Source organism: Astyanax mexicanus, chromosome 10, assembly GCF_023375975.1.
Source record: "Astyanax mexicanus isolate ESR-SI-001 chromosome 10, AstMex3_surface, whole genome shotgun sequence".
Classification (NCBI taxonomy): Eukaryota; Metazoa; Chordata; class Actinopteri; order Characiformes; family Acestrorhamphidae; genus Astyanax; species Astyanax mexicanus.
The window spans coordinates 4,823,245-4,836,015 of record NC_064417.1 but is presented as its reverse complement, the minus strand read 5'-3'; the positions used below and the strand labels follow the sequence as shown (position 1 = coordinate 4,836,015).

General features: G+C 39.2%; 1 protein-coding gene across 1 annotated transcript; it reads left to right on the top strand.

Moving 5' to 3' along the window:
- Positions 1-1,075: 1,075 nt before the first annotated feature.
- Positions 1,076-6,334, top strand: rassf10a (Ras association domain family member 10a). Its single transcript, XM_049484266.1, has one exon. It carries the CDS (start codon positions 1,378-1,380, stop codon positions 2,830-2,832), a length of 1,455 nt encoding a protein of 484 aa, XP_049340223.1. The 5' UTR covers positions 1,076-1,377; the 3' UTR covers positions 2,833-6,334.
- The last annotated feature ends 6,437 nt before the right edge of the window (positions 6,335-12,771 follow it).

Here is a 12,771-nt window from a genome sequence, read left to right as displayed (position 1 = left end):
AATGTATTAAATGTTTAGTTTAGAACAGTTTTAAAACGATAGACCAAATTTCAGCTATATAAAATGATTCAGGTACAAAAATGTTAAGTAAAAAAAAAATTCTTGTAGCACAAAAATAATTCAGCGGACTCACAAGTTAAATTTTTTAGGAACACCAGATTACACACCCTCTTTATTTTCAAGAATTTAATTCCGTGTTCCTAAAAGTTAAACAGCACCGCACTGACCTGTGGGATATGTGTGTGTCAAGCCAGCTTTTCCAGTATTTCAATCATGCAAACGTGTTTCTAAAAATGACCACAAGATGGTGCTACACCCGCACATATTCTTCACCTATTTAAAAAAATAATAATCCATAAATCAAGCACACACACATCTTTGCTGGATTTTCTCATGCAGCTTTATGAGGCAGAGTCTCCTGGACTTCAGGCTTTGAGTTAACAGCTGTGCTGAACTAGTCAATAGTTAATTACTTGTATTTATTTTTGCTTAATGCGTTTGAGAGCATCAGTTGTAAAGTTGTGTAGAGGTAGAGTTACAGGTATACAGTGAATAGTGAATATTTGAGTAATGTTCTAATCCAGATTATGAGAAGCAAAAACTACTCAACTAAGTATAGAAAAATACTTTAAGAAATGAAGGTCAGTCAATCCGAAAAAATGTAAGAACTTTGAAAGTAACATGATGATGAAATGGGCTCTCATCAGGAGTGTCCCAGGAAAGGATGACCAAGAGTTACCTCTGCTGCACAGGAAAAGTCTCTACTGTAGAGAAAAGGCTTTGCATTAGAATCTGGACAAATTGAATTGTTGGAATTGTTGATGGAGCACCATCATTCCAGAGAACATTTCCACAGCTCAGTGCTGTGGGCCATTCTATTCCATAGAGATGTGCTCCAACATTTATATTCTATTTATAAGAGATGTGCTCCAAAATGGGAAATATTGTGGTTTTTGAAAGCGGCGGAGTTCCCCTTTAAACACTGGAAGCGGTAAAGCTTAAGGGGCGGGATTACGCAGTGTGTGTGCGTGTAGAGAGAAAGAGAGAGGTGCAGGGCGGGGCGTGGCTTAGGCTCTGTTGAAAGTCAGAGGTGCGCGAGCGCCGAGCAGACAGTGAGTGAGTAAGGTGCTGCAGGTGCGGCGCGCGAGCTGAGCGAAGGAATGTGCGTGAACTGAGCTGAACTTTGCGGGACTTTTTCCTTTAATTTTTATGACTTTTTGTGCAAAACGCGCACGGACTCAATAAACTGTACTATAAAGAGCTTTGGAACGAGATGCATGTGAGTTAGGAGCGCGCGCGCGCGAGCAAGCGAGCGAATGGCACTCTTACACAGGATGTAAGTTTTGAATACGAGCGGACAGAGCGCGCGCAGTGCTGATGGAGCGCGCGGAGGACTGTAAGGTGTCGGTGTGGGTGTGCCGCGAGGAGAAGCTCGTCTCCGGACTCTCGCGGCGCACGACGTGCGCGGACGTGGTGCGCGCGCTGTTAGAAGAGCAGCGCTCCGCGGCCCCACCGCGCTCCTACTGCATCGTGGAGAAGTGGCGCGGCTACGAGCGCGCGTTGCCCGCGCGCACCCGCCTGCTGCGCCTATGGACTGCTTGGGGCCGCGAACGCGAACACGTGCGCTTCGTGCTGGTCCGAAGCGACGCGTCCGTGCCGAGCGGAGGCGCGCGCAGCGCAGAGGCGCGCGTCGTGTCCAGCGCGGAGAGCCGGGAGCGCGCGCTGGAGATGCTGAGCACGCCCGCGCCGCCGACGTGCTCGAGGGAGAGGCAGAGGCGCGTGGTGCGCAAAGCCTTCAGGAAGCTGGAGAGGATGAAGCAGAACAGAGGAGGTGGAGATGAAGGTGGGGAAGAGGAGGATGAAGAGGGGGATGAAGATGGAGATATAGAAGGCAGGAAGAAGGGAAATAGGCACGCGTCCCGGGTGGGAGCGGTGCTGTCCTCCTCCGCAGACAAGATGGAGACCCTGGTGCATCTGGTGGTGTCCCAGGACCACACCATCCGCCAGCAGCTGGAGCGCATCCGAGAGCTGGACGGCGAGATCGACAGGTTCGAGGCCAAGGTGCATCTGGATCGTGTGCAGAGGCATGGGGTCAACTACGTGCAGGACACGTACCTGGCTGAATGCAGCCCGGAGCGGGACGAGGAATCTGCAGCAGAGGCACAGGAGGAGGAGGAGGAGAAGGTTGAGCGATTTGAGGAGTACACAGAACGCTGGGACGAGGTCATCAAGCTTCAGGAGGAACTAGCAGAGAGGGAGGCCCTGCTGGAACAGATCACAGGTGAAATCGAAGAGGAGCTCAACCACAGGTGGATGCGGCGGCGAAGAGAGGAGCTCAAGGAGCCAAAGGACAAACAGACAACAGACATGAGCGAAGAGACGCCGGCGTCCCTGAGCGTAGGGACCGTCGTACCTCAGGAGGTAAAGGTGGAAACTCTCTCGGACAGTGAGGTTCAGCTGGAAGAGGAGAGAATCAAAACCCAGCTGGACACAAGTCTGTACATCGGCCTCCGCTTGAACACAGACCTAGAGTCTGTAAAAAGTGACCTGGACTTGAGTTCGGAGCTGTGGGAGGCTAAAGACAAAGAGCTGAGGGACCTTCTGGAAAAGGTGGACTTTCTGAACAAGGGGGACGAGGATGAGGACACAGTAGACACCGAATTCTCTCCTGTCGTCCAGCCTGTCGCTGAAAAGAGCGCCGGCTGGGTGGAGGAAGCGAGGGGGCTTTCGAAAAGCCGTGGCGGTGGGAATGACGATGACTCGGACACAGGGTTGAGCTCCATGCACAGCCAGGATTCGGATAACCCGCCTGTGTGCGAGTCGCTGGTGTAACAGGTGGACTGTAGTTGGAAGCACTGGTTGGGACTATTGCTGAATGATATGGACACAAATATTGATCGATAATCACAATGCACATCGATACACCACAGTGTACTTTCAGTGTATCGTATTGTGAACACATGCTGGGACATGGTTGCATTAGCCTACATTATTGTGGCCAAAATCATTGTTGGGTTGGGCCACCCACAATAACTCTAACCTAAAACATCTGTGATTGGTTAGGACGCTCATAGTACATGGCGGCTTTTGTGCTTGGGTAGATTATATTCATCTGCATATTGCAGCAATCAGCATAGTAATGAATGGATAAAACTGCAATAACAGTAAATACACATTATACTGTGCAGCCCTAGTAGGAACTCAGGGAACATTATGCCTCCGATGACTCCATGAATTCATGTGTTATCTCTTTAAGAAAGAGAACCATTGCATTGTAAAATGTATGTAACGGTAAATCGTTAACGTATTTGCCTCACTTAAGCTATTGGAATCTGCTTCTAACTGCTACTCAACGAGAAGTTACTAACTAACCAATGCGCATGAGAACGTGTGCTGCATTCCTAGACTTAAGCTGTAACAGGTCTATAACTGTTAATATGTGTTTACCATAGTCTGTTAAAGGGAAATTCCACCAAATTCTCAAAAATCATCAACATTTCTGAAAAGAAAAGTTCTTTCTGAGTGGATATTTGTGCAAAATGGATCACTGTATAGAAACATACAGAGTTTGATTTCTGAATTGTGAGAGATGGTGGTTTTGGTCTAGTTCAAAACCAGTCTTGGAGCAGTCCATTTATGGTGAGAATGTGATCTAGTCTCGACATAATTGAGCTAAAAAGCTGTTCAGTTGCAGTTTAACCTGATTAATTACCTAGATAATTACTGTATCTATAAATAAATCCCACCAAATTCTTAAAAATCATAAAAAGTCTGGACAATTCAGGTCACTCAAAGTGAAGATTGATGTGAAGTAGATAATTGTGTAGTCATACAGAGTTTGATGTATTTACAGTGGTGGTGAATGGAACCAGGAAAAGTGACATCAACATTTATTTACTATCCAGATTCAGCAGTGAACTTAGACAAGCCATCTGAATGGTATCCACCATATTTTTCTTAATGCTATCTATGTATACTATGTGCAGGTTAAACCAACACCAGAATATCTTTACCCAGAGAAATGGCTGATTATAAATCTCTGGTGAAGTTAGTGTTGTTGGGTGCTATTGAAACTCTTAGGCTATCTTAGCTTTTAGCTTAGCTCTAAAGCTAACATCTTACCTGCCAGAGTTACTCACCAAAGCACTCAACGCATCAGTAACAACAGAGCTTTATAACTAGGTTTTACCGCTACAAAATGATGAGAGCAGATGTATGGACTATTATGTATGCAGTTAAATATACTGCATACAATCATTGCTAAAGCTATTAATACAATAACATCTCAAAATAAAATTAAATAGCCTGTTACAATGCTGGGTTAGCATAGCTTCTACAGCAGGCATGTAGAAAGTACTGCTCTATCAAAAAAAAGTGAGTTGAGAAGAAGTTAATGTGTTTTTTATGCTCCACACTTAAGTAGAAGTACTAAAGTTACAGATAATTGTAACTAGTAACGATGCAGTGCATAAACAATATATCAGAGTAAAAGTATTAAACTCATCCAAAATATGTAGTGAAGTTACAGATACAGTATTTTAGTACTTAAGTACAGTAGTGAAGTAAAGCTAATACTCCAGTCGATACCGATACAGCATTTTAGTATAAAAGTACATTAATAAAGTAAAAAAATAATATAATAAAACTCAATTTTCAGTACTTAGTTCTACTTTGTTACTATACATCTCTGAATATGATAGAAACATAAACCATTTTATGAATAACACAAAGGCAGAAAAACGAACTTTTGAAATAGGGCATTAAAAAATAAGGTGAATAAAATTATGGTAAAGTACTGGTAAACCTTGAAAGAAAATAATAAAATTAATTTGAGTGTGTTCCTCAGATAAACACACCCCTATTCGTATCCCTCTAAACTAATATCAGGCATTGTATTCATAACCGTGTTTGTCTAATAAACCTCTTTTTGATAAAGTTGTAGAGGTATTAGACTCTTTAGACATCCCATCCATTCACCACTGCTGTAAACAGATATACTGATGAACTTAGAAAAAATTCCTCTGTTTCCTTCCACTTTGAATACATTCATAGTGTTAAAATTTAGATTTAATTTCAGAACCATCTACAAAACTATGAAATTGTTTCATATCACGAGGTGTATGTGTAACAGTGTTATGTTAATAGCTTTTGTATGATGTAGTTTTTTTATGATGTAGCACAATTTGGTCTGGTTAAAACAGACTCTGGTTCGTTTGTATCCTTGGTGTGGTTTGTTTGGGCAGTTATGAAATCAGTAGTAGCACTCAGGTGTGGACCAAAACAACTGCATTGAGAATTGCGAGAGGTGGTGGTTTAGTCCAGTTCCAAAACAATTCTGGAGAGGTTCGTTCCGGTCTCGATCCGACCCAACTATCAAATTTACTTCACACAATTAAACTAAAAAAGCTGTTCAGTTGCAGTTTACCCTGATTAATTACCTGGATAATTACCATATCCATGAAGAAACACAGTCTCTGTTGCTAATCCATGCTAAGCTGTTTTCACACTAAGCGTGGTATGTGCAGCGCTCACTGCTCATGCCCGCGCAACTCTGCTTAATGTCTCAAATTCTGTGGCAAAATTTCTGTGTTCAGTGTAAAAAAACAAAAAACAAAAAAAAAAAAACAGCTTTACACTGTACAACTTTATGCGCTGGTCCGGAACACATAAAAACACCTTAAAAATCGCAAAACATGTGGTCTCGCTCCAGTACCAAGCAAACTCCAAATTGAGAAAATGATCTGGCCATGATCCAACTATCATACTATCATCAGATCCATGATAAATTACACACGGTTGTGTGTTAGTCTGGACTACAGGACCTGATTCCTGTATTTACTTTTTTGCTCCTTTCCCAGACAAATGTGACCAATAAGCAGAGAGAAAATTCACAAGAGGTCCGTTGTGACATATTTTAACGTGCATGGATTTTTCTCTGTGTGAAACCAAACCAAAGGGAAAAATGCTCCAAGTTTATGATCTTGTTAACTGATTTGGACCAGAGCCCACAAACTATAGGTGTGAAAATGATTACATATTTTTCACATATTTTAGATGACTGAACAATTTTGTCAGACCACTCCAAACCTCTCTGAAAGATTTTTACAGAAATATTAAAAACGTAAGTGGAATTTCCCTTTAGCAGAAGCTGTCAAGTCTGTTGGTTTTTCTGCAACCTATGTCTCATGTCACTGTTCCAATTGTTCCAATAAATTAGGCCTATTTATTGTAGAAAAAAAATGACTGCACTGTTCTGCAGAGATTTAGCAATCGCAAACACTTTTATGCTCAATGTGTCATCCTGCAATGTTGTGGAAATTAAAATGATATTCATTATTATATCTAAATTTCTGTGTGGAAGAACAACCTGCTTGAGTGTGTTTGAGGGGGTTTGGGTTCAGTGCTCTTGGCAGTTGGTAAAGAACTCAGGTAATCTACATCCAGACTGCTGAAGGTTTGAGACGGCCGAGCTCCAGACGGCGCTGCTTTCTGTCATATTTCCAGAGCAGCGGCGCGTGAAGTGATGTGGAATGAGGAATGGCTGTAAAAGCACACCTTCAGAGGACGTTTCAGTGCAGTTTTAAGGAAAGAATAGTCCAGTGAACCGCAGACACGCTGGAATGTGCCACAGAGCGATTTCTTTTATCCTCATAATGCCCTCTCATTTTCCTGTCATGGGTTTTGACAAACCACTCAAAGATCAACAGTGTTTGTTGTTCATTGGAAAAACACAGCTTGGAGGTTTCTCCAATTGAGAAAGATAATCCCAAAATGATGTTTACAATGAGCTGCTCCACACGCTACTGCTGCCCACAGGTACTGCTCTGCATGCTGTCTGCTGCAGGGACCCCACCTCAATGCTTGTTGCTTGCTAATGATGAAAGGGAACTGACTCGTGTGAGCGTGAATAATATGGCAAAAATACAACAGTGTGACATTGCAATTTTTTGGAGGAACCTAAGTACATCTGAACATAAATTATTATTATTTACCGATGCTAATAAACAGCAGTAATAGCCTACATTAAATATTAGACCTTTTAAGTTATTATTTTCATGTCAATATAAAAATAATAAAACAATATAAACAAAATAAAATGAATTACCTTTAAAAAAAAGAAAAGAAAAAAAAAAGTCAAGCGTTGACTGGACATGATGTATCCAATAAGGTATAACTGAGCGAGTAGTTGATTTGAATATTTGACTACAAACTGGAATCATTTAAGATATTTGTTCCACTAGTTCCAACAAGACAGAACCACAGGACTCTGTTGACATTTAGAGATATCTAGTAAAAAAGTAGAACTAATTTATCATTGTACTTAAGTAGTAAAATGTCTAGAATATAAGTAAAAGTAAATGTCACTAATGGAGTATTATTTTTAATAGTTTAAAATGAGAGTTTAATAATGTTACTCTAATATACTGTTTATGTGCTGCATCGTTTCTCATTACAATTATAAAAATGTTTGGAATCATTCCAAACCCACATTATCACCAAAGCCAAAGCACTAGATGATCTGCAGTGTCACTGGATTTGATGAAGCTGCTCATCATTGAGTGAATCAAGAGATCAAGCTGATCTTATAAGAAGATCACTGCTTTCTGTAATAACTACACTAATAACAGTACTGTACTTTTACTTTCAGTACCAATTTTTACTATAAACTACTGCAATACTTTAGTAGAAAAATATTGAATACTTTAGAGTTTCAACTTAAGTGTGGAGCTTAAAGAACTCATTTTTTTGATAGAGCACATTTACTTTTACTTAAGTCTGGGTCTCTAATACTTTATACAGCTCTGGTAATAACTGTGAATACTGTTATTTTCTCACCTTTACCAGCAAATTAGCATTTCCTAACATTATGCCACGTTAACTGCCCCCACTACTTTCCATAAACTGTTAACCATGTTAACATTTTCAGAAACATTAAACAGTTTCTCTAGTTTGCGTCAGAAAGATCTTCACATCAGCAGGTTTTCTCTGATGATCACCTCAGCAACTGCAGCACAAAGCAAGATGAACACTACTGAGTAGAAACATAGATTTGATTAATTTCCTCAAGGCCAGGGCTCCCCAGTGTGCGTCAGATGGCCATAATGGCAGGAATTCACCCAGGGGGGGACGTCACTAACGTCACTAAGTGACTGAGCGCAGCTGTGTGGCAATGCTGGTTCTATGTTCATGCTCATAATTTGAACTGGTTGAACTGTGTTCAGTATGTGCAACTGTACAGTAAATGTGTCAATGTGTTCAATAATTTCAAAATTACTTATATTTCTATAATGTGTTACAAAAGATCACAATACACTTTAACAGTTCACTGTTTTCATGGTTAAAGCTTATATTTTCAATATACAGGAAAATAAGTTATCTTAGAACAAATATATATAGAATTGTCTATTCATAATGAATTTTTAAATAAACCCTTTTAAACATGCAGCAGGGGGACAACCGCCCCCTCCAGTACCTCCCTCCACATCCCTAAAATCCAAAATCCAAAAAAAAAAAATAAATGCCCTTTTGATTGCCATTCTTGCCTGTTAAGGTACCCCTTTTTTGAGGTGTCTTAATGAGTGCCCATATATGGATGCCTCTTCTGTCCTTTCAGTAGGAAAAGGTGCTGCTCTATAATTTTTCATTAATTTTTTTCCACCCCTTCAGTACATAGTTATTAATAGAATATAGATTTAAAAAATTTGTACAGAGATTACCAAGACTACTAATAATAATTGTGAAACCATTCAGACTAGGAAGGAACACATAAGGAATCATGTAGTAAATCAAAAGTGTTTAACAAACTAAAATACTCTGTGAAGCGTTTAGGTGCTCTTATCTGGGGAACTGTTAACACTGGTAACACTGATCAACTTATCCTGTACAACAGAGGGAACTCTTGGTCTTTCTTTCCTGGGGCGGTCCTAATGAGAGTCAGTTTCTTCATAACCTTTTTGAAGGCCTTTCGACTGACCTTTATTTCTTAAAGTAATTTATTTCTTTACTTAGTTGAGTAGTTCTTGCTATAATGTGGATTAGAACTCAAATAGAGCTATTCACTATGCATAAATTAATTAACTCTTGACGAGTTCAGCACAGCTGTTAACTGAAACCCATTTCAGGTGACTCTACCTCATGAAGCTTACTCTAAAATATAAAATATAAAATTTATTCTGCTTTGTTTAAAAAAAAAAAGTTTGGTTACTAAATAATTTTATGTTTTTCTTCATAGTTTGATTGAGTAGTATTAATTTACAATGCAACATTTTTAAATAATGTAAAGACACTGAATTTAAGTTGTGTCCAATCTTTTGACTGGTACTATATGCACACTAAATTTACAGTAAAGTAAAGTTTACACAATATAGAAAGAAGGTAATTAAGAATATAAAATATCTGTTTTGGGAAGCCAGTGAACAGCGAGTTTATGATCTTTTAACTGAATGTAGGTAAATGCAGGTTTTTCCACACGCTGTGTGTAACTGTGTGGACGGATGGGTAACCCTGGCCTATATTCATAAAGCTCTGCGGCTCTGAGGGAGATTATAAAGACAGGACCAGCTGGCAGCAGTGGGTGATAATCCAGTATTAAAATAAACAATATGCAAACCACACTGAACGTGCTGCTGGAGTGCTAAGTGCACTAACAGAGCAGCTATCACAGCTGCTGAAACCGCCAAGGTGCCAAAAAGAGGAGGAGCCACTCAGCTGCTAAAGAGTAAGCTGTAAGTGTGGTGCTGGTTTAAGTGTGCGAGATGGGATTCACCCTCAGATTACTGCAGTTATAAAACCAGCACAGAGCAGGGCTTAATAGAAGCATGGTAGCTGGCAGACAGACCACAGATTAAATCATTTACTGTATCAGTACACTGTGTTTGAGATACACAAACAAGAAAGGAACACCTTCTCTATCATTGATTCTTATATATACAGCTCTGGAAAAAATTGAGAGACCACTTCAGTTTCTGAATCAGTTTTTCTGATTTTGCTATTTATAGTTATATGCTTGAATAAAATGAACATTGTTGTTTTATTCTATAAACTACAGACAACATTTTCCCCAAATTCCAATAAAAAATATTGTCACTTAAAGCATTAATTTGCAGAAAATAACAAAAAAGATGCAGAGCTTTCAGACCTCAAATAATGCAAAGAAAACAAGATCATATTCAAGTTTTAAGAGTTCAGAAATTAAAATATTTGGTGGAAGAATCCTGGGTTTTAATCACAGTTTTTATGCATCTTGGCATGTTGTCCTCCACCAGTCTTACACACTGCTTTTGGATAACTTTATGTCTTTACTCCTGGTGCAAAAATTCAAGCAGTTCAGTTTGGTGGTTTGATGGCTTGTGATCATCCATCTTCCTCTTGATTATATTCCAGAGGTTTTCAATTTAGTAAAATCAAAGAAACTCATCATTTTTAAGTTGTCTCTTATTTTTTTCCAGAGCTGTATATAATTTTAGAGCATTGCTGTGAGGATGTGATTGCCTTAGGGAACATGGGAGCATAAAAAAGATAGAAATGTTGGGTTCATCTCTAACTCCCTAAATCATCCGAATTGAATTAAATGGAGCAACATCATTCTAGAGAACACAGTTTCACAACTCTACAGCTGAATGCCCAGGGGTTTTATACTCCTCTATCCCACATCTGGCTTCATGCATGGTGCCAATGGGTTCATCTTTATCTGCTCGAGAGAGTCTTATTCTATTGGAAATCAGACTATTTCACTTAGTGTTTCCAGGGATAGTTATGTATTAGTTACAGTCACCTCAATTACTGCCTGTGTTCTGCCAATACTTACGTACCTACCTCACATTATATGCCTATGACCCTGTGATTGGTCTACCAGTGTTTTTCTTTGGGTCATGTTTGGTAGCATACCAGGAACACCCCACAAAAACTTCCTAATGTTTCAGACGTGTTCTGACCTAGTAGTCTATACATCACACTTTGATTCTTGTCAAAATACAGAATGTCTTAAATTCTTATGCTCGTCTATGTATTCTTCAACACAATAACTTCAATAACTTCACAAAATCTGACTGTTCACTTGTTGCCTAATATAAAATCCCACTCGCTCGTTCACAGGTGCCATTGGAAGCAACCATTCGCATATTCAGAGGTGATTCTAGGATCACAGGTTTAAAGGGCATTGATCCCATCATTTATTTTCACCTTATTTTCTTAGCCAGCTTCTCTCTCTCTAGTTTAAACAATGGAAAGTGGCTGATTGTCAGGCTTCAGAATTAGCTGGCTAAATTAAAAAAGCATCAAACAATAACAGTACAGACAGTGTTGTTTGGGTGCGTGCATGCAAAGCAGGAAGAAAGTGGATCCTACCATTTGCAACGGGTATTGACTGCTATAGTTTCATTTTTAAAATTTGGTTTAATCATACACAGTACAAATAAAAAGTGTGGACACCTCTTCTTATTCAATGCGTTTCCTTTACGTTTAATAATGAAGATGTTAAAGCTATACAGGAACACATGCTGAATAAGTTTGTAAACAAAAAGTGTTAAAAAAAAAAAAAAAAAAAAAAAGAATATGTTTTATACCTTAGATTTTACTAAAGTATTACATTTATCTTTGAGGACAGATCTGAACACTCTTGGTATTTTAATCTCAGTGTTTTCATGAGGAAGAGTCACCTGAAATAGTTTTTTCAGCGTCTTGAAGGAGTTCCTGGAGGTGCTGAACAATAGTTGCTGCTTTTTCTTCAAGCTAAAGCTCCAGCTCATCCCAAATCACCATCTTAGTTCTGCTTAACACGCTTTATGTTTACTATGTTATTCCAAATGTGTCCCTTAATTGTTTTTATCACTATTTTATGTGTGTAAGTATACATCCAAACATTTGACTGGTACTGTACTTTATAAGATTTTAACATTTTTTTTTATCTTATCAGAGACGTACTTCTGTTTAACTTTTTGCTTTCACATAGTTTTGTTACAATTTTTTTTTATGTTTTGGCTGACCAGTATAAGATTCATATTATACAACTATCTGTATCAATATTATTTACAAGAATTACCAGATCTTTAAGTTACACATTAAAACGTTAATAATCAGCAAAATTAACAACAAAGTTATGTGCGCATTTTGGGGGGTGAGGGGGTAAATGCGTGGTCTTCAAAGGAAATTAGATGATACCTCTGACCATCTTCAATCAGCACAGCTTCATTACACAAGCATGATTGACTCTTACTATGGATTTCTGGCAGTGACGATCAAAGACACGTCGCTCAGAAAGCCTTTTAAGTGCTTAAATGATGCTGCATAACAAGACTGCGCTAATGGCAGATGAGAAGCTCATTTTGAAGGAGGCTGCTGAATTACACACACTGATTCATTACAGTAAGTGATGCATGTACGAGTGACTCCCACATGAAAAATGAGCCATGGGAAACACTCAGGCTCAAACAACAGCTAAAGCTCATTACAGCTCAAACATCTTTCAGAATTTTTTTATTTTTTGTTTAAAGATCAGCCCTTGATGATATGGCAGAGATTAGATATGATATAATACAAAGAAAAAGGCTGTTTTATGGTGTTTAAGACACACACTGTGCAGCTATGCACATTCCGAATCTGCGTTTACAGCCATCCTGATAAGTTTAACACCACACTGAGATTACTACAGTGATTAGAAGACAAACTCACCGTACACAAGCTTATGACTTTGTGTTTTAATGTAGCTCAGCCAGTTCCATAAATCCTATCGATTTAATTCTGTTATGTGGAGGGCAGCAGGATTTAACTATG